At 42.0% G+C, this 24,408-nt stretch overlaps 1 protein-coding gene across 2 annotated transcripts in view; it reads right to left on the bottom strand.

The window, feature by feature from the left end:
• SLC35E2B (solute carrier family 35 member E2B) overlaps nucleotides 1–24,408 on the bottom strand; it is a 76,051-nt gene that overhangs the window by 31,841 nt on the left and 19,802 nt on the right. Inside the window, exons 1-3 of one of the 2 annotated variants that reach the window (XM_089675987.1) lie at nucleotides 19,171–19,261; nucleotides 5,553–6,033; nucleotides 2,456–2,591 (exon numbers count right to left, since the gene is read on the bottom strand). In XM_089675987.1, the coding sequence (XP_089532113.1) occupies nucleotides 2,456–2,591; nucleotides 5,553–5,886 (470 nt within the window). In that variant the 5' untranslated portion in view covers nucleotides 5,887–6,033; nucleotides 19,171–19,261. Of the gene's footprint in view, nucleotides 1–2,455; nucleotides 2,592–5,552; nucleotides 6,034–19,170; nucleotides 19,262–24,408 lie in introns of those variants that run through there. The other variant, XM_089675986.1, reaches the window with a different exon arrangement.

Here is a 24,408-nt window from a genome sequence, read left to right as displayed (position 1 = left end):
ATATCCATAGAGGGACGCATAGACCTGTACAGGCTAGACAATGGCACCCTGACTGCCATTAGGTATTACGATGAAATCCTTGGACCCATTGTCAGACTCTACGCTGGTGCAGTGGGGCTTGGGTTCCTCCTGGTGAACGACAATGCCTGGCCTCATGTAGCGAGAGTATGCAGGCAGTTCCTGGAGGATGAGGGCATTGATACCATTGAATGGCACCACACGCTCGCCTGACCTAAATCCAATAGAACACCTCTGGGATATCATGTTTTGGTCCATCCGATGCCGCCAGGTTGCACCTCAGACTGTCCAGGAGCTTAGTAGTGATGCCCTGGTCCAGATCTGGGAGGAAATACCCCAGGACACCATCTGTTGTCTCATTAGGAGCATGCCCGACGTTGTCAGGCATGCATACAAGCACATGGGGACCATACAAACTACTGAGTACCATTTTGAGTTGCTGCAATGAAATTTCAGCAAAATGGACTAGCCTGCTGCATCATTTTTTACCTTTGAATTTCAGAGTGTCTTTGAATTCAGTCCTCTATAGGTTGATAATTTTCATTTCCATCCAATGATGGGGCATCCTTACGTTCCTAACACATTACCCAGTCCATATCAGTATATACAGCACAATATTTTTCCCCATTGAGATCTGATGTGTTTTCAAAGTGTTCCTTTAATTTTTTTAAGCAGTGTATTACTTTAACCCAGAAATAAACAACAGTGTGCAATTGGCTTTCTTCCGGGACGAAAAGAGTACAGCAATTGGAGAGAACAGAAAGGTCCTAGGACAGAGATGCCTGCTTCTGAATGTCACTAAAAGCAGACAGGGGTCTATAGTTTTAAAGTGTTTAAAGTGGTTGTAAAGGCTTAAAATTTTTGATCTTAATGCATTCTCTGCATTTATGTAAAAACCTATGTTCAGATCCCTGCCAGCCCCACCTACACTTACGTGAGCCTAATCTTCATTCGGTGCTTTGCTCCAGAGCAGCAGCGCTGCTCTCTCTTTCCTCACTGGACATGGAGGCAGCAGTCATTGGCTCCATTTGCTGTCAATCAAATCCAGTAAGGGGCCGAGCCGCACTGTGTGTGTCAATAGACGCACGATGTGTGTCAAACACACACAGCCCAGTTCGGGATCAAGCCTACACATGTGCCACCATAGGAAGTGACTTCCTATGGTGGCACAGAGAGAAAAGGAGCCAAGAGCACTGGTGGGGGACCCAAAAAGAGGAAGAAAGGGACCGCTTTGTGCAAAATCACTGCACAAAGCAGATAAGTATGACATGTTTGTTATTCTAAAAAAATAAACTTTACAATCAGTTGATTGTCTAGCTTGTGTCACAACAATGGCTGCCTCCATATATACAAAAGGAGAAATGGTTATAGGCATGGGGGGGGGGGGGCAGGAAAAATCATATTTACAGGATCACCAGGCAAAACCAAAGAGAAAAAGTCTGAAAAAGAAAACTAATGCAGCCACCATATTTAGGGTGGCAAAATTGCTACTGGAATAAAATTCAGATAAATGGGTTCAATGATCTCCAAGAGCACCCCTAGGAGTCCTAAAACCTGGGCTCTCAAACCTGGGGATTGCAAAATTTTATTGTTATTGACTGTCACCATGGTCACGTGGACTATGGAAATACATTGTGGTGCCGTTCCAAGCTGGAGAAATTACAGAAATCACCCTGCCGGCAAAGGAAAGAAAGCAAGTGTCCTGAAACAGTCCCAGAGTGGCTAATCAAGTAAGGTGGACGTCGTTCAACCAGCCCCAGGAGTCAGATGTGTAGATGGCTTGGCTTCAGCCACCGCTCTGACCACACCCCCATGACACGTTTCGCGCCATCTCTGTGATCAAGCGCCCGTGGGTGGTGCAAAATGCATCAGAGGGCGTGGCCAGAGAAGTAGCTGAGACCAAGCGATGTACATAACGGACTTCTGGGGCTGGTTGAGCGGCGTCCACCTTTTCCCCATGGTCACATGGATGGGAGCTGGTCTTGTCAATTACCGATCATTAGCATGGACCAAGAGCTGTCTTTGGAAACATCAGCCAGACAGTGACATGTGTGGCGTGTAGGGGGTAAAGCCCATCCCTTTGTCATTGTACATGTGTTTTAGGCGGTCGACCCCCAAAATGCATTAGCTTTGTGACATAAGCTTTTATTTCAGTTTGCAATAAATCTATTGTATATGTGGATGATTAACTGTGACTATGATGCTTCACTCGTAAACCTTAGCTAACAGTTACCTGCAGATGCTGGAATAGTGAAATGGCTAGATTAGAAAACCTGCAGAATTCGGGCAAAAGGTCAATTCTTCCATTATACAAGTCTTAGAGAATGAACCCTGTCCATAGAAGGCGTCCCAGATTACCTGCATCTTTCACAGCAGGAGTTACACTGTCCTGGAAATGTACCCTGTACGATAAAAAATAATCACTTTGTAAATTTACCTCATGAGGCCAACAAACAGCATGATCATTAGGAAGTTTGGAGGATAACTGAGTCGTGCTTTGTGCTGGTACAGACAGCAGGGAATGAACATCTTGATGCAGCCAATAAAAGTGGTCATCAGCATTTGTACAGCACCTGAAACAAAAACAGGAACTGTATTCAATTATATATAAATAAATAATTTTCTATTATTATTATTTTTTTTAAACACAAGAAATGTTTTTGAATTGGTATCAGCCTCTTGAGGCCTCTTTACAGCAGAGCCCAGACTAGGAGAAGAAGAAGCCAATCAGTTGTGCTGCAGTGCTCATGTAATACAGTAACAAGGAATGCACCATAATAGATGGGAGATTAGACTGACAAAGGTCACCAGTCTGCGGTTTTCCCTTTCACTGTCCAATCACAGGCTGGGGAAGGAGACCTGTCATTTTTACCTACTCGAGGCAAAGACAAAAAAAAAAATCAATACTACTGCCTTGCTGGAGTGGAATGTGCTGTGTGGTTGAGTTGTGTAAATCTTTGCCTAGAATTCCGCTTTAAATTATGCTGAATCACTTTTCTTTCCATTTTTTTTTTTGGATTACTCTTTTTACCAGGTGCTCTGCCAAGTTGATAGTTGGCTATTAGGATTTTAATCTATGTGACAGCTCTGAGAAAAGCCTGTACACCCTTGCTTGTCACCCACCAACACTAAGGAGTCATACGGACTAATGCAGGCCATAGACGGGTCATTTATTGGCCGATTATTCACACAGTTAGTGGTGCCCGACCGTCGGCTGTTTTTCGTAGATCGTCTCGTTTACTTTTATCGGTCATGCTGGAAAATCCATGAAAAACGGACGATGGTGGCAGCATTGGCAACGGCGCCGACCGATTTTTCGTTTATCGGCCGACAATTCGGCCGATAAACGGCCCGTCTATGGCCTGCATTAGGAACAGCTTTCTTTTCAGTAAACAGGTGAGGAACACTGCATTGTCCAGCTAAGTGAGCTGATGAGACACCACTGTTGGATTCTGCTTTGTGTCACCCTGTTGGCAGTTATTACCACTGGTATCAATCTATCAAATGTGAGAAGAAAAGCTGAGATTGAATTGTGGAAGTGGATGACGTGGATGGAATTTCCTGTGATCTCAAATGCTGTTTTGTCAGTGCTTATTCAGCACTTTATTAGTATTTTATATCATTTTAAATTAAAGTGTTTTATTTGCAGTTATACACTGTAGTGATCATTTTCTCACTGATGACTGTGCTTTTCCTGCACCATGGGTGCAGCGTAGTGTACCTGTTTCGTGTGGGTTACCAGGACGTTTGCATAGACTTCTATTGTATACAGCGGTTTTGGAGCACTTTCAGAAAATGCACCAAAACCCCCCCCGATGCAAGAGAAGACTTTGGAAGTGAAGCTAACCCGCACGAACCCCACGTGTATACTGCGCCGTACAAAAATTGCACAGCATCAGTGTGACAGGACTCTAAGGACTGATGAAAAGAAGAGGATGAATGTTAACTACATTTAAAGCGTTTTACACCTTTCAGACTGAAGGTCAAATACTTCTGGTGAGTGTTTTGTTCAGACATCGGTGTAGGGTCACTGATTGAAGCGTTTATGTGACAGCTCTGCATCCTCTGCAATGACCCTTGAAAATCTGTAATGTTATGTATATGCAGAGAGTGCTTACACAGACCTGTATGAATTTTCACCTAGCCAAAAACATTCAACAAGATAGAAGGCAGTAACAGCCTTCTATTAGGAAAGTCAGCATGCTTTAAAAAAAAATGGACATGGAAACACATTCTATTAAGTGCCTTTTGAAAAATAAAGATTTGATATAATAAAATAAGAATATTAAAAAAAACAGTTTATAGCTTGTAAATTCAAACAAATACTTTCTGTAAAATGTTTTCTAGGCATGTCTGTTTGCAAACACAGAAACAGGATTTGATGACTATGCTCTGAGCTGAAAAAGGAATGTGGCTCTTCTACTGTCTGAAAACACATTATCATGTTTCCAAGGAAAGTCTTGACTTTAAATTGCTGTTAAACACACACGGTCTAGTGTGATTAACAGCACTGATACAAAATGTATGTCGTGCATCAACACAGGTTATAAATCTTTCTTCTCCCTTTTCTGGTTGTGTCACAATCCAGATCTGGGCTGGACAAATTACTGTCACTTGTGATTGGAAATAGTCCCCTGGAGACTATTATTTCCTGTCCTTAAAGTAGAACTAAAGGCAAAATGTCTTTTTCATTTCATTTAATTTAGAATAGAGTAAGGGTGGATTATAATCCCTGTCGGTTTTGTTTTGCCATCTGTGTCCCATTGAGAAGATTTCTCTTAATTTCCTGTACCATAATCAAAACAGGAAGTGAGTGGAAATCTCTCCAAAGTGAAGGAATCCCTGGTTGTCACCAGTACCAGTGTCCCCTTTGGGAGATTTCCCCTCTATTTCTGTTCTGCGGACAATCTAAAATCAGGGATTTTGTTTTACTTTCGATAATAGTAAACAAGACAAATAGAGAGGGTCAATCTCCCTAATGATCTCTGTAGCAAGTGGTGAACAATGAATATAAAACTTAGCTGGTTTCTTTCCAGGTCCAGGGATCCTCTAGTCCTAGCAGTGGATGCCCAAGTGACTCTGCGGCATCAGTTTAACCTGATCTATGCCTTTTCCCCTCTGAAGATATAATGTAGGTTCCAAAGCAATAATGAAAAATCTTGCCTGCAGAAAAAAACTGCTAAAATGTTAAGAAAATAAGAAAAGAAACGGTGAAGAGGGTAAAGATGTCCATTCTCATAGAACAGTAGCAAAAAACGTAGGCATGATGGGAGCGGGTGAACAGATTTTTTTTTTGCCCGTGTCCATTTCTGGAGGAGTGGAGCATAGTCACCCAGGGACACGAAGTGTGTTTATTGCAGGATCACCAGGTGAAAATAAAGAAATGGTAAGTTGCAATATGTACATTTTTTTTGCGTTTGAAACGCTTGAAAACTTAGCAAGAAGAGAATCCTAAACTGCTAGCAAATGAGCTGTTAAACTGGAAACATTCTTTGTTTTAAGTGATATGATATTGTCAATTCACAGAAGCTTACCCAACATGCTCGGCTCCCCCTCCAATAAGGTGAGAATGTATTTATTGAGGAATAGTGTACAAAAGCTGAAGAAAAACCATAATGTGAGGTAGACGAGGGCTCTAGAGTTGAAAACTCCTAGGTCAGATTCGATAACGGTCGTTTCTGTGATAGTGATCTGCAGTACATTCTCTTCTGGAACACTGTCACTTCGTGTGATGACAATCTTCTCAGCCCGATGTGGGAAGAGAGGTCCAATGTGAAAAGGACCTTTACCCTTCAATTTCTCCTGAGGCAGAAGAGGTTTAGAGTCCTCCGGGGAATGCGAGTTACCAGACGGCATCTTGACAGTCATATCCCAGAGAAATATGTCATCTGTTCAATACACCCCATCTGGCATGAAAGGACACCGGCATGTAGTGACATAGCTTGACTCCACACAGCCCGAACAGCAGTCCAACTGTTCCTACACTCCGTATACCTTTAGAGTTATGGTTTGGGCCTTGAGAAAAGAAAAATATTAATGAAGTGTTATAAAACAAGTTTTAAATGAGATATACATGCTTGAGATTTAACAAAACTGGAAAATAAATAGGATGATTAAGTGGCTAACCAGTTAAACACTCTGGACTGGCTGTACTGGGATCCTAGGTTCATATCTCACCAAGGGTAGTACATGCAGGAAGTGTGTATATTCTCTCCCATGCATCTGTGCGTTTTCTTCCACAACCCAGTCTGATAGACATCTACACTTTCCTGTCGCAGCAGGTGTTGGGGGTATCTAAATACGAGTATGCAGTTCAACAGCCACTAGATTTGGACCCACTGCACTCTGCAGTCAGCTCTCAGAACTGTTCAGACACTTCCCTCCTCTTTTTTACAATACAGGTCTGTAGAAAGAGACAGACCGCTGCAAAATGAGCGCACAAACCAGCCTTTTTAATTACAAAAAAACTACTATTATAAGGCATTTACCAACAAAAAAGTCATAGCATGCAGTAGTAAAGACTGTGTAAAACTGTGGTAGGTACATGAGATAGAAAGCTCCTCCAAAGGACTCACTAGGTGGTTCAATACACTCTGTAAGGTGCTTTGGAATACATCAATGTTATACTGAGAATTTGACACAAACATGCTAGTGTTAAAGACACATCTAGAGTTTTAAGGAGAACCTGAACCATGGAAGCTGTGCCCAAAAATACAAGCAAAAAGGCCATGGACTGGTTATTAGTATTACCAGTGGACTCCCTAAAGCTGGTATTCTGCCCATCAGTGTCTTACTGGGTTTATTTACTAAACCTGGAGAGTACAAAATCTGGTGCAGTTCTGAATACCAATCAGCTTCCAGTTTTTTTTTTTTTCCTACAAAGATTAATTGAACAAGCTGAAATTTGAAGCTGAATGGCTACCATGCATAGCTGCACCAGATTTTGCACTCTCAAGGTTTAGTAAATCGAACCCACAATGTTCTGTTCCACGCTTTTGCTTTTTAAAAGTAGCCACATTGGAAGAGGCATGCTTTTACAAAGTTAGTCATTTTAACCTCCCTGGCGGTATTCCCGAGCATAGCTCGGGGTAAAGTTTCGGTACCACAAGCAGTAACCATGAGCTACACTTGGGAATACCTTGCAGCGCTGCTCCGGGATCTCTTCTTCACTTACCTTGTCCTGCGCTCCCGCGATGTCCCTCCTGCAGTGTCCCTGGCAATGTCCTCCGGCCGATGCCGGCATCGGTCTTCTGGGTTCCGTCCCCTGCGACGTCAGGGTGGAACTGGCGGGAAATTTTAAAATGTTAAAAGTGACATTCACTAAATTCACTAAAATCACATAGTAAAACATTACTGTATCAAAGCATTTCACATACATTTTGTCCCTAATGCTTTGTCCTGTGCCCTGCCTGCATTTTTACCGTTCTTTCTGCCTGGAAACTGAGAAATGTCCATGGCATCCAAAAAGGGTCCCTTTAGGTCAAAATCGGTTTTAGACTGGCTAGAGAACAGTGATAGTAAATCAGAACCACTTGCAGAATTGAGTGATAATGATTTGTGGGGAAATTCGTCATCAGACACTGAAAACGTTTTTGCGACTGAGCTCAGTGATGTGTGAACTGGCGCTATATTTCAAATGTAAGTGTTTTTGGTTTGATTACATAATTGAATTACATTTATTATATTATTTTTTATGTTTATTTATTATATTATAATTTATGATTTTGTGTTTCAAAGTTTAACATACCTGGGATGTTTACTAGACTGTTGTTCGGACAGATTTCAGTGAGTTATTTTTAAAAATTACAGGCCTACAATAAAAAAAACTACATATTTCCATGCAAAAAAATGTACCACTTTGAGCACAGAAATATGGACAAAATCAGACCGCTAGGGAGGTTAATAGCTACAGTACTTTGTGTCTTCATGTCAGAGCCACCCCCCCATGACTGGTGATCTGATGACTGGAGGGGGAATGACCAAGAAGAGGCAAAAGTGAAGAAATGTCTGCAGAATTAATTAGATGAAGGAAGAGACATACAGTGCAAGTCCTCAGGTACAGCTTTCTTTTCAACAAGAACAACAGTGAGCAGCACAGTAGTGACATCACCAAATATTACCAGACTAGGAGTAAGAGGCAGAATTGCTCTAGATAAAAAACTACGAGGCTGTAGGCATACTAGTATCTAGGACATCTCACATCAGGAAGTGCACTGCTAATTTTCAGGGGAAATTCAAGGCAAAAAAGTAAAATTTCCTTAGGATAGTGTTTAGTCACAATTACCATTTCTAAATAATTAATTTAAAACAGTAAGAGCCCATGCACACTGGCTTAAAACTCCAGTGCTCTTAGCAGAAAAAAAACACTAATTTTGAGCGTTTCTTGTATTAGCATTCTTCAGAACATTTTTCTTGCAGAAAAAAATGCTAAACGCTCCTAAACACAAAACAGAAGGGTTTTGCTGAGCTTAAAAAATGCCTCTAGACTACCTAATGTGCATGGACACATAGGATAACATCAGTTGCTTCTAAAGGCAAAATGCTAAACTCCTCTAGGAGCAGCATTTTTAAGTCTGTGTGCATGGAGCCTAAATGTTCACATTTTGAGTTCAGGTCCACAACATGTTAGATTTCCAAACATGAAAGTAGAGCCTTATTAGAACAGAAGGTATCTCTCCATGACTCCCTTCTCTGTAACAAGTGTGCAGGCTAGGAGTACCTACCCCGACTGGGTGTGAGCTTGTTTTGGGTCAGTGATTCAAAGTATTGAGGCCAAAAACAGCCAGGCTTTCAGTATTTAAAGGCGGCCTCCTTTACATCTTTCAGCCCAGGACTCCTTTAATAATTAGTAATGTAAACATCATGCAGAGTAAGGTGTCAGCATATCTCCAGCCATCTATTATTGAAGGCTCACCTGACAACCAGACCCAACATGTCTTATTCATGCACCAGTTTCTCAGGGGGATAGAGTGAAGCAGCCACAACACTCACAAACTGTTTCTACTAACACCTTAGATCAAATCAAGCCAGCATTCAGTGATATGTTAGTAAAGCTAACCAGGCAACTGCTTTGGTTTGTTCATTTTAAAGGAGAAGTAGGGCTAGAGCTCTTTATTTTCATCCACAATCATTTCATGCACATTTTCATCCAGACATACATTGCACAAATTTTGGGGTATAATTCAGCCCTTTTTTATTATTATTATTATTATAATACAGTATTTATAAAGCGCCAATAGTTCGCTCAGCGCTGTACATTACAAAGGGGGACAGAACATGTGACAGAACAATACCAATACAATGCAAAACATGAGGGGATTGAGGGCCCTGCTCTTTCGAGCTTACAATCCTTTATAAAACAAACAACAAAGAGGGTGCAAACACCTAGTGCATTACCCTTGACATTTTGCTGTATAAAACAAATATAAAAACTATACTCACAAACACAGCAAGCAAAAAGCTTACATATACATAAAGCCCCATAGAAAATATCACTCTCCAACACCACCTGGAGACGAGATGACAAGCTGTGGCACATTTCGGGGATCAAGTCCCCTTCCTCAGAGCTATGGCTGCCTCAGTGTCTTGTTGCGTCAGTGGCTTGTGGTCATCTCATCACCAGGTGCTGTTGGAAAGTGGACTTTTCTATGTGGCTTTATGCATTTGTACGCTTTTAGCTCACTATGTTTGAGTATAATTTTTATTTGTTTTATATATTAAAATTGTCAAGGGTAATGCACTAGGCGTTTGCGCCCTTTCTGTTGTTTATGTTTTATACAGTGCTGGATTTCCCTGATCTGAGGAGGGCTGCATTGCCGTTTCACTTTTTTACACCCTGATTGCTACTAGACTGGTCATCACGAGTGCCTCTGTCCACTTCTGAACGCTTGGGTGCCAATTCTGCTTGTTCCATAATTCAGCCCTTCCTCAGGCACTTGAGGAGAGCCTGAGCATATGGATCTGTGAGCCTTCAATAAATGGGTTGGTCCTATAATGGACTGAAATTTTATTTTAGGAAACTGAGGAGATTAATAAAATTCTATTTCCAAACAAAGTGTAATTTGTGATGAAAAAAACTTTAAAAATAAAAACCTCACAGATGTCACGAGGTGTACAAATAATGAGTGAGAAAAATCAGTACGTGGTTAAACTTTAGATAACTACATTATACAAACTTTTCTTTTAGGTTTAATACCGATTAATCAAAACAATAAAATCGTCCGCCTAAGCAACTATGAAAATAATCAGTAGTTGCAGCCCTAAATGGCACCCCAAGCATGGGTATCAGGTGCACATTCGCTGTGCATTGTCGCATGACAAACGTGCTGCAAACACACCGAAGAGTGAGGTAAAGCAACGTACCACGTGTGCTGGAGCTTCTTTAGAGCATTTATCATGCATAGGGCAGTCCATTCAGGTGAGTTGGCTGCCCTATGCATGATGAGCAAAAAAGCTCCAAAACGCTTCCCAAAAAAACATTTACGAGATGTGAATGAGATCTGACAGTTGAGGGTCTCCTTCCACTCCTCCTATGTACAGTGGGGAAAATTATTATTTGATCCTCTGCAGATTTTGTCAGTTTGCCCACTTACAATGAAATGAAGGGTCTATAATTTTTATCATAGGTGTATCTTAAATGATAGAGACAGAATATCAACCAAAAATCCAGAAAAAAAAAAACCACAATACAAATGTTATAAACTGAGTTGCAGATCAGAGGGTAAAATAAGTATTTGATCCCCAAGCAAAACATGACTTAGTACTTTTTGGAGAAACCCTTGCTGGCAAACAGAGGTAAGATGTTTCTTGTAGTTGGTTACCAGGTTTGCACATATGTCAAGAGGGATTTTGGTCCACTCTTCTTTACAGATCTTCTCTAAATCCTTAAAGTTTCTTGGCTATCATTTGGCAACTTGAATTTTCAGCTCCCTTCACACATTTTCTATAGGATTAAGGTCCAGAGACTGCTAGGCAACTCCATAACCTTAAAGCCACTCCTTTGTTGCCTTGGCGGTATGTTTTGGGTCATTGTCATGCTGGAAGACCCATCCACAACCCATCTACGACATATCTTCAGTGTTCTGGCTGAGAGAAGAAGGTTCTCATCCAAGATTTTACAATACATGGTCCCGTCCATTGGCCCCTCAATACAGCAAAGTCAGCCTGTACCTTTAGCAGAGAAACAACCCCAAAGCATAATGTTTCCACCTCTGTGCTTAAACAGTAGGGATGGTGTTCTTAGGGTCATATTCAGCATTTTTCTTCCTCCAAACACAGCAAGTTGGGTTAATGCCAAAGAGCTTAATTTTGGTCTCATCTGACCACAGCACTTTCTCCCAATCCTTCTCAGAATCATTTAGATGTTCATTGGCAAACTTCAGACAGGCGTATACATGTGCATTATTGAGGAGGGGGATCATGTGGGTGCTGCAGGATTTCAATCCATGGCGGCGTATTGTGTTACCAATGGTTTGTTTGGTGACTGTGGTCCCAACTGCCTTGAGATCATTCACAAGCTCCTCCCGTGTAGTTCTGGGCTGAGCCCTTATATCATCCTTACCCCATGAGGCAAAATCTTGCATGGAGCTCCACACTGAGGTCGATTGATGGTTATTTTGTATTTCTTCCATTGGCGATTAATCGCTCAAACAGTTGTCTCCTTCTCACCAAACTTGCTGACGGTCTTGTAGCCTATTTCAGCCTTGTGCATGTCTACAAGCTTGTCCCTGACGTCTTTTGACAGCTCTTTGGTCTTGCCCATGGTGGTACCCAAGAAAGATTCTTTGGACAGCTGTGTCTTTTATACACATTATACACAGTTGTCTTTAGGAGCACCTTCTTAAATTGACAGGACTAATCTGTATATCTAATTTTTAACATGCGTGAATTTTAAATGATATAGACCCTTAATTTCTTTGTAAGGTGGCAAACTTACAAAATCTGCAAGGGATCAATTTCCTTTACATTTACCAAAATTGCTGAGAGCCCCCATAGCAAACAACTTGCTATGGGGAGCACTCATGGATATTCATTCCTGAGCCAGCTCTGTACAGGTGAAACTCGAAATATTAGAATATCGTGCAAAAGTTCATTTATTTCAGTAATGCAACTTAAAAGGTGAAACTAATATATGAGATAGACTCATTACATGCAAAGCAAGATAGTTCAAGGCGTGATTTGTCATAATTGTGATGATTATGGCTTACAGCTCATGAAAACCCCAAATCTACAATCTCAGAAAATTAGAATATTGTGAAAAGGTGCAATATTCTAGGCTCAAAGTGTCCCGCTCTAATCAGCTGATTAAGCCATAACACCTGCAAAGGGTTCCTGAGCCTTTAAGTAGTCTCTCAGTCTGGTTCAGTAGGAATCACAATCATGGAAAAGACTGCTGACCTGACAGTTGTGCAGAAAACCATCATTGACACCCTCCATAAGGAGGGAAAGCCTCAAAAAGGTAATTGCAAAAGAAGTTGGATGTTCCCAAAGTGCTGTATCAAAGCACATTAATAGAAAGTTATTTGGAAGGAAAAAGTGTGGAAGAAAAAGATGCACAAGCAGCAGGGATGACCGCAGCCTGGAGAGGATTGTCAGGAAAAGGCCATTCAAAAGTGTTGGGGACTTTCACAAGGAGTGGACTGAGGCTGGAGTCAGTGCATCAAGAGCCACCACACACAAGACGGATCCTGGACATGGGCTTCAAATGTCGTATTCCTCGTGTCAAGCCGCTCCTGAACAACAAACAATGTCAGAAGCATCTTACCTTGGCTAAAGAAAAACAGACCTGGTCTGTTGCTCAGTGGTCCAACGTCCTCTTTTCTGATGAGAGCAACTGACCAGAGTATGGAGGAAGAATGGAGAGACAAACACTGCAAGATGCTTGAAGTCCAGTGTGAAGTTTCCACAGTCTGTGTTGATTTGGGGAGCCATTTCATCTGCTGGTGTTGGTCCACTGTGCTTCATTAAGTCCAGGGTCAATGCAGCCGTCTACCAGGAGATTTTGGAGCACTTCATGCTTCCTTCCGCAGACGAGCTTTATGGGGATGCTGACTTCATTTTCCAGCAGGACTTGGCACCTGCCCACACTGCCAAAAGCACCAAAACCTGGTTCAATGACCGCGGGATTACTGTGCTTGATTGACCAGCAAACTTGCCTGACCTGAACCCTATAGAGAATCTATGGGGCATTGCCAAGAGAAAGATGAGAGACATGAGACCGAACAATGCAGAAGAGCTGAAGGCCGCTATTGAAGCATCCTGGTCTTCCATAACACCTCAGCAGTGCCACAGGCTGATAGCTTCCATGCCACGCCACATTGAGGCAGTAATTGTGGCAAAAGGGGCCCAAACCAAGTACTGAGTACATATGCATGCTTATACTTTTCAGAGGTCCGATATTGTTCTATGTACAATCTTTGTTTTATTGATTGCATGTAATATTCTAATTTTCTGAGATTGTGGATTTGGGGTTTTCATGAGCTGTAAGCCATAATCATCACAATTATGACAAATCACAGCTTGAACTATCTTGCTTTGCATGTAATGAGTCTATCTCATATATTAGTTTCACCTTCTAAGTTGCACTACTGAAATAAATGAACTTTTGCACAATATTCTAATTTTTCGAGTTTCACCTGTATGTGCATATGGTCTTAGTTTGGCAAACAATAGAAGTGATTAAAATGTTTCTTCTAATAACACACACACACACACACCCCCACACCTACACAGGCTGAACTGGATGGACTTGTGTCTTTATTCAACCTTACAGGAGTATGTAACTGATGCAAAAACTACCTTGCAATAAATATTGAGGACCAGCATCATTACTTTGAAAGGCTTTCAAAAACTTAAATCCAATCTGTTTATGGAACCTGCGCTCTTTAAAAATTGGATTATAAATTTAATGTGTTCAACTGATCTCGAAGGAAAATCTGCCTGTGAATGCCTCCCACAGAAAAGCAGGTCACTTATTAAGGACACCAAGGGGTAAGTGATCTTCTGGTCCTTGTACCTACCAATAACAGACTGCTAAAACAAGCAGTACAAAGATTCTTCCTGATTCATTCAGTGTCTGAATGTATTGCAAAATGTACAGAGAAAAGGGAATAACCCCTTATTGAGCTGAGAGACTTTCAATGCAGCACTTCTGTTTATAAAAAAATATGCGTAAATTTGACAACTTTATATTTTTGGGTCCCTAACACTGAGGGGCCCAGACCAGGACATGCCAACACCTTGGGTCACAAATTTAAAGAGACTGAGTAGGGTACATACCTCCCAACTTTTGAACTTCAGAATGAGGGAAACTTGGGGGAGGAAGTGAGCTGCGGCATGCATAGCCTGCTGTGGCAAAAATGGGTGTGGCTAAATGCTTAACAGTGGGAGGGTCCTAAGGGACATGGTTAAACAAAACCCAGGCTTCCTTGTACCTATAAAATATGCTTTGATTGCTGTGCCACAAGCAAGAGTCTTACAGATACAAACCCCAACACAATCACTTAAAAAAAGGAATAAAAAGCTTCCATTGCAAATGGTTTGCACAAATTGTGGAAGAGTGCATTACACAAAGTGTGGAAGGATTCAGGAATACATTATGCACATAGTGCAGGATTCAGGTGTGCGTTTCATACAGAGTGCAGGATTCAGGTGTGCGTTTCATACAGAGTGCAGGATTCAGGAATACATTATGCACATAGTGCAGGATTCAGTTGTGCGTTTCATACAGAGTGCAGGATTCAGGTGTGCGTTTCATACAGAGTGCAGGATTCAGGAATACATTATGCACATAGTGCAGGATTCATTGCAAATGGTTTGCACAAATTGTGGAAGAGTGCATTACACAAAGTGTGGAAGGATTCAGGAATACATTATGCACATAGTGCAGGATTCAGGTGTGCGTTTCATACAGAGTGCAGGATTCAGGTGTGCGTTTCATACAGAGTGCAGGATTCAGGAATACATTATGCACATAGTGCAGGATTCAGTTGTGCGTTTCATACAGAGTGCAGGATTCAGGTGTGCGTTTCATACAGAGTGCAGGATTCAGGTGTGCGTTTCATACAGAGTGCAGGATTCAGGTGTGCGTTTCATACTGAGTGCAGGATTCAGGTGTGCGTTTCATACTGAGTGCAGGATTCAGGTGTGCGTTTCATACTGAGTGCAGGATTCAGGTGTGCGTTTCATACTGAGTGCAGGATTCAGGTGTGCGTTTCATACTGAGTGCAGGATTCAGGTGTGCGTTTCATACAGAGTCCAAGGTTCAGGTGTGCGTTTCATACAGAGTGCAGGATTCAGGAGTGCATTTCATACAGAGTGCAGGATTCAGGAGTGCATTTCATACAGAGTGCAGGATTCAGGAGTGCGTTTCATACAGAGTCCAAGGTTCAGGTGTGCGTTTCATACAGAGTGCAGGATTCAGGAGTGCGGTTCATACAGAGTGCAGGATTCAGGAGTGCGGTTCATACAGAGTGCAGGATTCAGGAGTGCGGTTCATACAGAGTGCAGGATTCAGGAGTGCGGTTCATACAGAGTGCAGGATTCAGGAGTGCGGTTCATACAGAGTGCAGGATTCAGGAGTGCGGTTCATACAGAGTGCAGGATTCAGGAGTGCGGTTCATACAGAGTGCAGGATTCAGGAGTGCGGTTCATACAGAGTGCAGGATTCGGGAGTGCGTTTCATATAGAGTGCAGGATTCAGTTGTGCATTTCAAACAGAGTGCAGGATTCAGGAGTGCGTTCTGTACAGAGTCCAAGGTGCAGGTGTGCGTTTCATACAAAGTGCAGGATTGAGGAGTGCGTTTCATACAGAGTGCAGGATTCAGGAGTGCGTTACATACAGAGTGCAGCATTCAGGAGTGAGTTTTGTACAGATTCCAAGGTTCAGGTGTGTGTTTCATACAGAGAGCAGGATTCAGGGATGCATTACATACAGAGTGCAAGGTTCAGAAGTTAGTTAAACCACAAAGACACCAATTAAACACAACACTTACCTTCTAAAATGCATTCTTACCAGCATGCAGAAGCCGAGGCAAGAATGCAGGGATCAGATGGATAACAAATGAATGCAGCCGATCAGGACCTGCAGCAGTGAAAACTTCTAGCACAGCCAAGGATTGGTGAACAAGCCAGCGGAGTTACAGCTGCAAGGCAAGTGCAGCTGTCAAGTCCAACCTGTGATGTCGTGGATGGGCAGGGCCAATATGCGTTTCAGGTGTTCAGTCCCCTTTTTAAAAGCAACCCATTCACAGGTTTCAGGTTGATTATACACCGCAGCGAGTGCACATGCAGTAGTTTCAGTTGGTCCTGACCCTTGTCACCCTCTTCCCTGGGCAGTGAATAAATGTCGGCTGTTTGTCTATGCAGTGCTTGCTTGACAAATGGGGTGGAGCCCCTGAAACGCATATCAACCCCGCTCATTCCAGACATCACAGGTTGGAGTTGACAGCTGCATACTCTATCCCATTGAGGCTGCAAGCCCCGCTGGCTTGTCCGCCAATCCCTGGCTGTGCTATGTGTGCACATTGCTCACACTACTGCAGGTCCTGCTCGGCTGGAAGTTAGTATATACAGAATAGGTAGAGTAACGCGGGACAAAGCCCCTGTAGACCGGCACTGCGGGACAAAGGTGAAAATATGGGAAAGTCCTGCCCAGGACTGTTGGGAGGTATGTATAACTAACTAAACTCTGTACCAACAGTAAGTGGGGGACAGGGCTAAGTTTTTTTATATTATTTTTACTAGAAATGGCAGCGATCAGCGACTTATAGCAGGACTGCGGCGGGCATTCTTACACTGAGGGGACACCAGTGACACAATACAGAGATCAGTGCTAAAAAAAAAAAAAAAAAAAAAAAAAAAAGCACTGACACTGTACTAACGACACTGGGCAGAAAGGGGTTAGCATGATGGGCGATCAAAGGATTAACTGTGTGCTATTTTACTTGTGTCTGTGTGCGCTTCACTGTAACCACACTGCTTTGGATGGCTGTGCTGTGCACAGCCATCCAAAGCAGTGTGCATGAGCTTACAGGGAGGAGAGGTGTATTGTTTGCATACAGTTCTCCTCCCCGTTGGAAATGCTCGGCAATCACCAGGCACCGGCGAGTAATCACTGGCTGGGATATCTGCTATAGGGCGGTTGGGAAGCGGTTAAAGTGCTACTAAACCCACATCAGTAAAATCAGTCTGTATATGCAGTAAAGCATGCTTGTTATACTCACTGTGGAACCTAAGAGGTTAACCCTTCGCATTATGTAAAAAGGCTGTTTGACTCGGTCTTCTCTGATCTTCCCCTTCTTCTAGGAGTCACTCTGCACATGCTCAGTTTACAGTGTATTGCTAGAGAATTTTTGTCTTCTTTGGGAAGGTGCATGTGATCAATACAGGGCCAACCAGCACTGTCCAGACAGAGGGTCAGGGGTTATCCAGCCTCATAGAACAATCAGGAGACTGAAAACTCCTCCAACAAGCTGTAACCAGTGCTCAGCTGGACACTAATAAAAGTCACAAGACTGCTCTATCTGCTGATGAGAAAATGTATTTAGCAGTTTACATTTACTAAAATAATTGCGTTTCCATGTTGTTTGTACTGTGGGAGACTAGATATAGTGAATCTAAGTTCCTTGGTTTAGTAACACATTAAAGGCAATGCATGTTGAAGTGTGACATACCAAGGCTCAGTAGTAGTGAACGGGCCCTAAACATGAAAAAAAAAAAAAGAAAAAAAAATGAATATTAAAAATTGGGAAATGTTGCCTGCAGGAAAAGCCTGCAGGCAACTTATGTCTTGTGGGTCTTTTCCTGCAGGCTATTTATTCTTCATTTTTTTCCTTGGACAATAATGTTGTTTTACTGTGAGTCTATACCATCTTGGCGTTGTCACCTTAGGACATGCAATGCAAGATGATATGCCTACAGACAGAATGACATAACATTTAGTTTGATTGAAACAATTGGCAGCCACCCTTCAGTGTGGCCACAGCATCCAGAGCACCACTTGTATGGTCAGCATGAGCTGGACAGGTCATTGCACACCGATGTGTACCTGGGATGCTGCAGGTGTACAGACTGGATACAAAGCCCCAAAAGATATAACACCGTGGACAATATGATGAACTAAAGTCACAGAAAGCAAGTTAAATAAAGGTTTACGTAAAAAAAAAAAAAAAAAAAAAAAAAAACACAGGTGCATGTTAAACTGATATTTTATACGATTTCTGGTTTTTAATATTTGAGATCAGGTATAGGTTAATAGTAAAAATAAGTTTCAAATTCTTTTAAAAAATACATACATTCATTAGAGAATAGAATAGATTTTTAGGCTATCCATTTGACCCACAGCTCTTTTTCTGATGTAACATCTGTAAGAAAATCCTCTCTAAAACGTGGCAGTACAGCGCTCTGCAATCACTGCCAAGTTTTAAATATATTCAGGAGACGTTGGCTTCAGGCAACAGAGTACGAGAGACCACAAAACGATCATCCTTTCTACAAACCAGCAAGCCCACACATAGCCTTACATACCCTGGGCGTTCTTCTGTCAGTATCCCAAAAGTTCTCATATTCCCTGAGAAAGGACCACTTTAGTTCCAATGCTCACTTCTACTTGTGAAGATGATTTAATGCACAGATGTTTTCTAGCCTGCTATAAAAAAAACTAAATTCTACAACAGATGCTACTAGAATGTACGTCATCAATTGTTACTCAACGTACGACGGAAATATGACAAGAAAGCCCAACAGTTTTGTGTTCAGCTGAGAAACTGGACTGTGATGTCAAACACTTGACTACTTCTGGAATTTTTGCATTTTCTATTTAGCCATTTGTTTTTCTTGTGCTTGTATGGATTTCCTGCAGTCTCTATTCTTCTTCCAAAATTAGAAAACATATTAATAGGTTAAATTACTGACCAAACCGGTATGTCTGAGTGGATGTGTGTTCTAATATAAACAGCTCTACTGAAAGCAAATACTTCTACATATTCAGCAAAGCTTTGTAATATGTATATAATAAAAACTCAAATAACCACCTGATTGTGAACGCATTTGACTCACAATCATGAAAATATGCTGCAATATTTAACATCTGGACTGACTGTCACGGTAAACTAGCAGACTGCTTACTCAAAAAAGCATACATGTTTTACTCACTTGTTGATGTATCTGTTGTCACCCCCCCTGACCTGTGAAGCACAATCCGGTTTGTGTTGAAATGGTACAGCTACACAGATAACCAGTTCTATCTACAGAGTATGTTTGCAGTCAAGCTTCTATCAGCACTGGCAGCAGAGGACGGCCCAACCATGCTGGCCACTCCCACATACAGTTCACTACACCGCGCTGCTACAGCACACACGTCGCACTCTAACTTTTTATGATCTGGTATTTGAAGGCTTAAACAGGTCTTCGCAGGCTAAACAACGCAAAATATTTAACCATTGCATTAGAACTACACCATCATAGCAGATCATCTTCTGTTACTGCAATTTGTCAACCACTGAAAACATTAAAATGTATATTCAGACAATGTTTGTTTTTGTTTGTTTGTTTTTTTAGTTTTGGATAGAATATGGAAAGATCTGACCCAGCAGTGATTTCCCCCTCACTTAAACTGTCATTAAACCCACATTATTAAAAAATGTCAACGCATGCTGTATTAGGCTAGGTTCACATCTATGCAGGTTGCGTTGATGTGTTTTTCCAGTGCGTTTTAAGAAATGTTTCGCACTTTTGAACATGCATTTTGGAGGGGTTTTTTGGCTAATAAGAAAGTATGACTTATTTTCATGTAGTGTGACTTTTATGTAACTCTACACTCTCTGGCACTCAAGTAGCATCAAAGTCACATCAAGGTAATGCAGTAACCTTTATGGTGTCCAAAGTCGCATGTTAGGGTTAAAGGATAGTGTCCAAAGTCACATGTTTGGACACTATCCTTAACCCTAACATACGACCTTGGATACTATTCTTAACCCTAACATGTGACTTTGGATACTATCCTTAACCCTAACATGCGACTTTGGACACTATCCTTAACCCTAACATACGACCTTGGATACTATCCTTAACCCTAACATGCGACTTTGGACACTATCCTTAACCCTAACATGCGACTTTGGACACTATCCTTAACCCTAACATACGACCTTGGATACTATCCTTAACCCTAACATGTGACTTTGGAACCTATCCTTAACCCTAACATGCGACTTTGGACACTATCCTTAACCCTAACATGCGACTTTGGACACTATCCTTAACCCTAACATGCGACTTTGGACACTATCCTTAACCCTAACATGCGACTTTGGACAATATCCTTAACCATAACATGCGACTTTGGACACTATCCTTAACCCTAACATGCGATTTTGGACAATATCCTTAACCCTAACATGCGACTTTGGACACTATCCTTAACCCTAACATGCGACTTTGGACACTATCCTTAACCCTAACATGCGACTTTGGACACTATCCTTAACCCTAACATGCGACTTTGGACACTATCCTTAACCCTAACATGCGACTTTGGACACTATCCTTAACCCTAACATGCGACTTTGGACACTATCCTTAACTCTAACTCAAGTAGCATCAAAGACACATCAAGGTAGTGCGGTAACCTTTATGGTGTCCAAAGTCGCATGTTAGGGTTAAGGATAGTGTCCAAAGTTGCATGCTAGGGTTAAGGATAGTGCATTTGTATTCAGCCCCCTTTATCTGACACCCTTAACTAAAATCTAGTGAAACCAGAAGTCACCTAATTAGTAAATAGAGTCCAACTGTGTGTGTAATTTAATCTCAGTATAAATAGAGCTGTTCTGTGAATCCCAGAGAAGTTTGTTAGAGAACATTAGTCATGAAGGCCAAAAAACACAGACAGGTCAGGGATAAAGTTGTGGATACATTTAAAGAAGGGTTAGGTTATAAAACAATATCCCAAGCTTTGAACATCTCACAGAGCACTGTTCAATCCATCATCCAAAAATGGAAAGAGTATGGCACAACTGCAAACCTACCAATACATGGCCGTCCACCTAAACTGACAGGCCAGGCAAGGAGAACATTAATCAGAGAAGCAGCCAAGAGGTCCATGGTAAAGCAACTGTTGAAAGAAAGCCAAAAAAAGTCCCATTTGCAGTTTGTGAGAAGCCATGTGGGGGATACAGCAAACATGTGGAAGAAGGTGTGCTGGTAAGATTAGACCAAAATTGAACTTTTTGGCCTAAAAGCAAAATGCTGAGTGGCAGAAAACTAACACTGCACATCACCCTGAACACACCATCCCCACCATGAAACATGGTGGTGGCAGCATCATGTGGGGATGCTTTTCTTCAGCCGGGATAGGAAAGCTGATGAATGTTGATGTGTTGATGGGAAGATGGATGGAGCCAAATACAAGGCAATCTTAGAAGAAAACCTGGTGGAGTCTGCAAAAGTCTTGAGATTGGGACAGAGGTTCACCTTCCAGCAGGACAACGACCCTAAACATACAGCCAGAGCTCCAATGGAATGGTTTAGGTCAAAGCATATTCATGTGTTAGAATGGCCCAATCAAAGTCCAGACCTAAATCCAATTGAGAATCTGTGGCAAGACCTGAAAATCGCTGTTCACAGATGCTCTCCAACCAATCTGACAGAGCTTGATCTATTTTGCAAAGAAGAATGGGTAAAATTTTCACTCTCTAGATGTGCAAAGCTGGTAGAGACATCCCCAAAAAGACTTGCAGCTGTAATTGCAGCAAAAGGCAGGTCTACAAAGTATTGACTCAGGGAGGCTGAATACAAATGCACGCCATGCTTTTCACATATTTAATTGTAAAAAATTTTGAAAACCATTTATCATTTTCCTTCCACTTCACAATTATGTGCCACTTTGTGATGATCTATCACATAAAATCCCAATAAAATACATTTACCTTTTTGGTTGTAACATGAGAAATTGTAGAAAATTTCAAGGGGTATGAATATTTTTTCAAAGGCACTACGTTATCGCTGGGTGTCTGTGCTTCCCTATGCAATGCAGGCAGATCATGGTTGGTAGGAGGGGCCAGAAGGGTACTGTACATAGTATCCTGAAACATCACAGCACCCTACTTCAGTATTCCTCCCAAGAACTCTCAGCTGTGATGCAATCAGTGAACTGGCTCTTGGGGGGAGTTATGCAACTTAAAAGATTGGGAGGAAAGGGTTAAATGATCCTGGCCATTCTCAAGTACAGAAATGAGGTGGGCTCCAGTTGACTTGCTGCAGCTTCTAATGCACATTGTGAGAGGCTCACAGTGTGCAGTGAATGACAGTAATAATTTTAGGTTCAGGAGAGGAACCTGTATAGCTTTGCAAAGCTGGGGGGGGGGGGGGGAGGCTGGAGTTCCACTGAGGTGCAAGTAAAATCAAGTTAATCTTGCAGTGGGGCTCCCCCAAAACTCCAAAGGTTTTTGTCTAGGGGGAACTTAAGAAGCAATTATACTTAGCTTATCCTCAGCTCCTCTAGTCTTCATCCCCAAAGCTTTCTCTCCACTGCTTCATTGTCACAGACACTGTAACATCATCACATACAATGTAGGACTAACAGCCCTGCATTGTAAGTAAGGACATGGAACCCAGAGAAGTTGCCAACTGTCTGCAGAGTCAATAGATAAAGACCTCAAAACTTGGTGTGGCCTTCAGCTTAGCACAACAATGCGTAGAGAGTTTCATGGAATGGGTTTCCATGGCCGAGCAGGTGCATCCAAGCCTTACATCACCAAGTGCAATGCAAGGCATTGGATGCAGTGGTGTTAAGCACGCCGCCACTGGACTCTAGAGCAGTGGAGATGTGTTCTCTGGAATGATGAATCATGCTTCTCTGTCTGGCAATCCAATGGGCGCGTCTGGGTTTGGCGGTTGCCAGGAGAACGGTACTTACCTAACTGCACTGTGCCAAGTGTAAAGTTTGGTGGAGGGGGATTATGGTGTGGGGTTATTTTTCATGGGTTGGGCTTGGCCCCTTAGTTCCAGTGAAGGGAACTCTTAAGACATCAGCATACCAAGACATTTTGGACAATTTTATGCTCCCAACTTTGTGGGAAGAGTTTGGGGATGGCCCCTTCCTGTTCCAACATGACTGCACACCAGTGCACAAAGCAAGGCCCATAAAGACATGGATGAGCGAGTTTGGGGTGGAGAAACTTGACTAATCTACACAGAGTCCTGACCTCAACCCGACAGAACACCTTTGGGATGAATTAGGGCGGAGACTGCAAGCCAGGCCTTTTCTGCCAACATCAGTGCCTGACCTCACAAATGACCTTCTGGAAGAATGGTCAAATATTCCCATAGACACACTGCTAAACCTTGTGGACAGCCTTCCCCAGAAAAGTTGAAGCTGTTATAGCTGCAAAGGGCGGGCCAACTCAATATTGAACCCAACATACTAGGACTGGGATGCCATTAAAGTTCATGTGCGTGTAAAGGCAGGCGTCCCAATACTTTTGTCAGTATAGTGTATGTCCAGTGCAATGGCGGTGCGCATTCAGTGTGGACTGAAAAAGAGTCCTGTTTGATTTCTTACCAGTGCAGTCCGGTTCAGGTACAGATTACAGGCTACTGACTTCTATGGGAACCACTTCTAAACCGCACGTCATCAGTTGTAAACAGGATAAAATCCTGACCTGAACCTGACCTGACCTAAACCTGACCTAAACAACTACTTTGTCAATTAGCTGTAAAAACGGAGCTTCAATCCTCACCTCATGTGTGCATCCACAGTAAAGAACTTCTCCAAGATAGGCAAAAAAAATCAACTATTAGTACACCCCTATACAAAACACTAAACAATTAATAACATTTTGAAAATCCTTACCACTTAGGAGAAAAGTCTAATTGAATTTTCATGACCTCATCTCTCTTAATTCAAAAAATAACAGCGTCTGCTCTGCCAAGAAGGAGGTGTAACAGCCAGGATTACATTATATCCTCTCCTCTCTCTGCAGTAAAAGGAAACAATAGTTCCCATCAACCACAGGAAATTGTAGTGATCGTGGGCAGGTACACTAGGCCTGTACATATTGAATTTGTCTGAAAGTCTCTGTCTGCACATCACTGCAAGTGGTGCTGAATTACATCACTGCTTCCTGGAGAAAGAACTACAGAAGGGATGTGCCAAGACCAGTGGCTGGGGGGAATAAGAGGCATAGCAGCCACCATTCTTACAAACAGGAAACCAAAAGAGATTTAACAGTTAGATTTGAAAAAGAATAGGATATTTCAGAGCAACTACTTTGTGAACCAGAAGATGGATGACATATTCAGTGAAGGACAAAGATGACAAAAAAGTAAAGAATATTTTTTAAAAAGTGTTTTTTTAATGATATACAGTGCCTATTGTTATCCGGTTAATGCCCA

This window comes from Staurois parvus, unplaced genomic scaffold, assembly GCF_062004578.1.
Source record: "Staurois parvus isolate SC_StPar_1 unplaced genomic scaffold, SC_StPar_1.0 ptg000160l, whole genome shotgun sequence".
In the NCBI taxonomy this organism is placed as follows: Eukaryota; Metazoa; Chordata; class Amphibia; order Anura; family Ranidae; genus Staurois; species Staurois parvus.
This window is presented reverse-complemented; position numbering and strand designations above follow the sequence as displayed.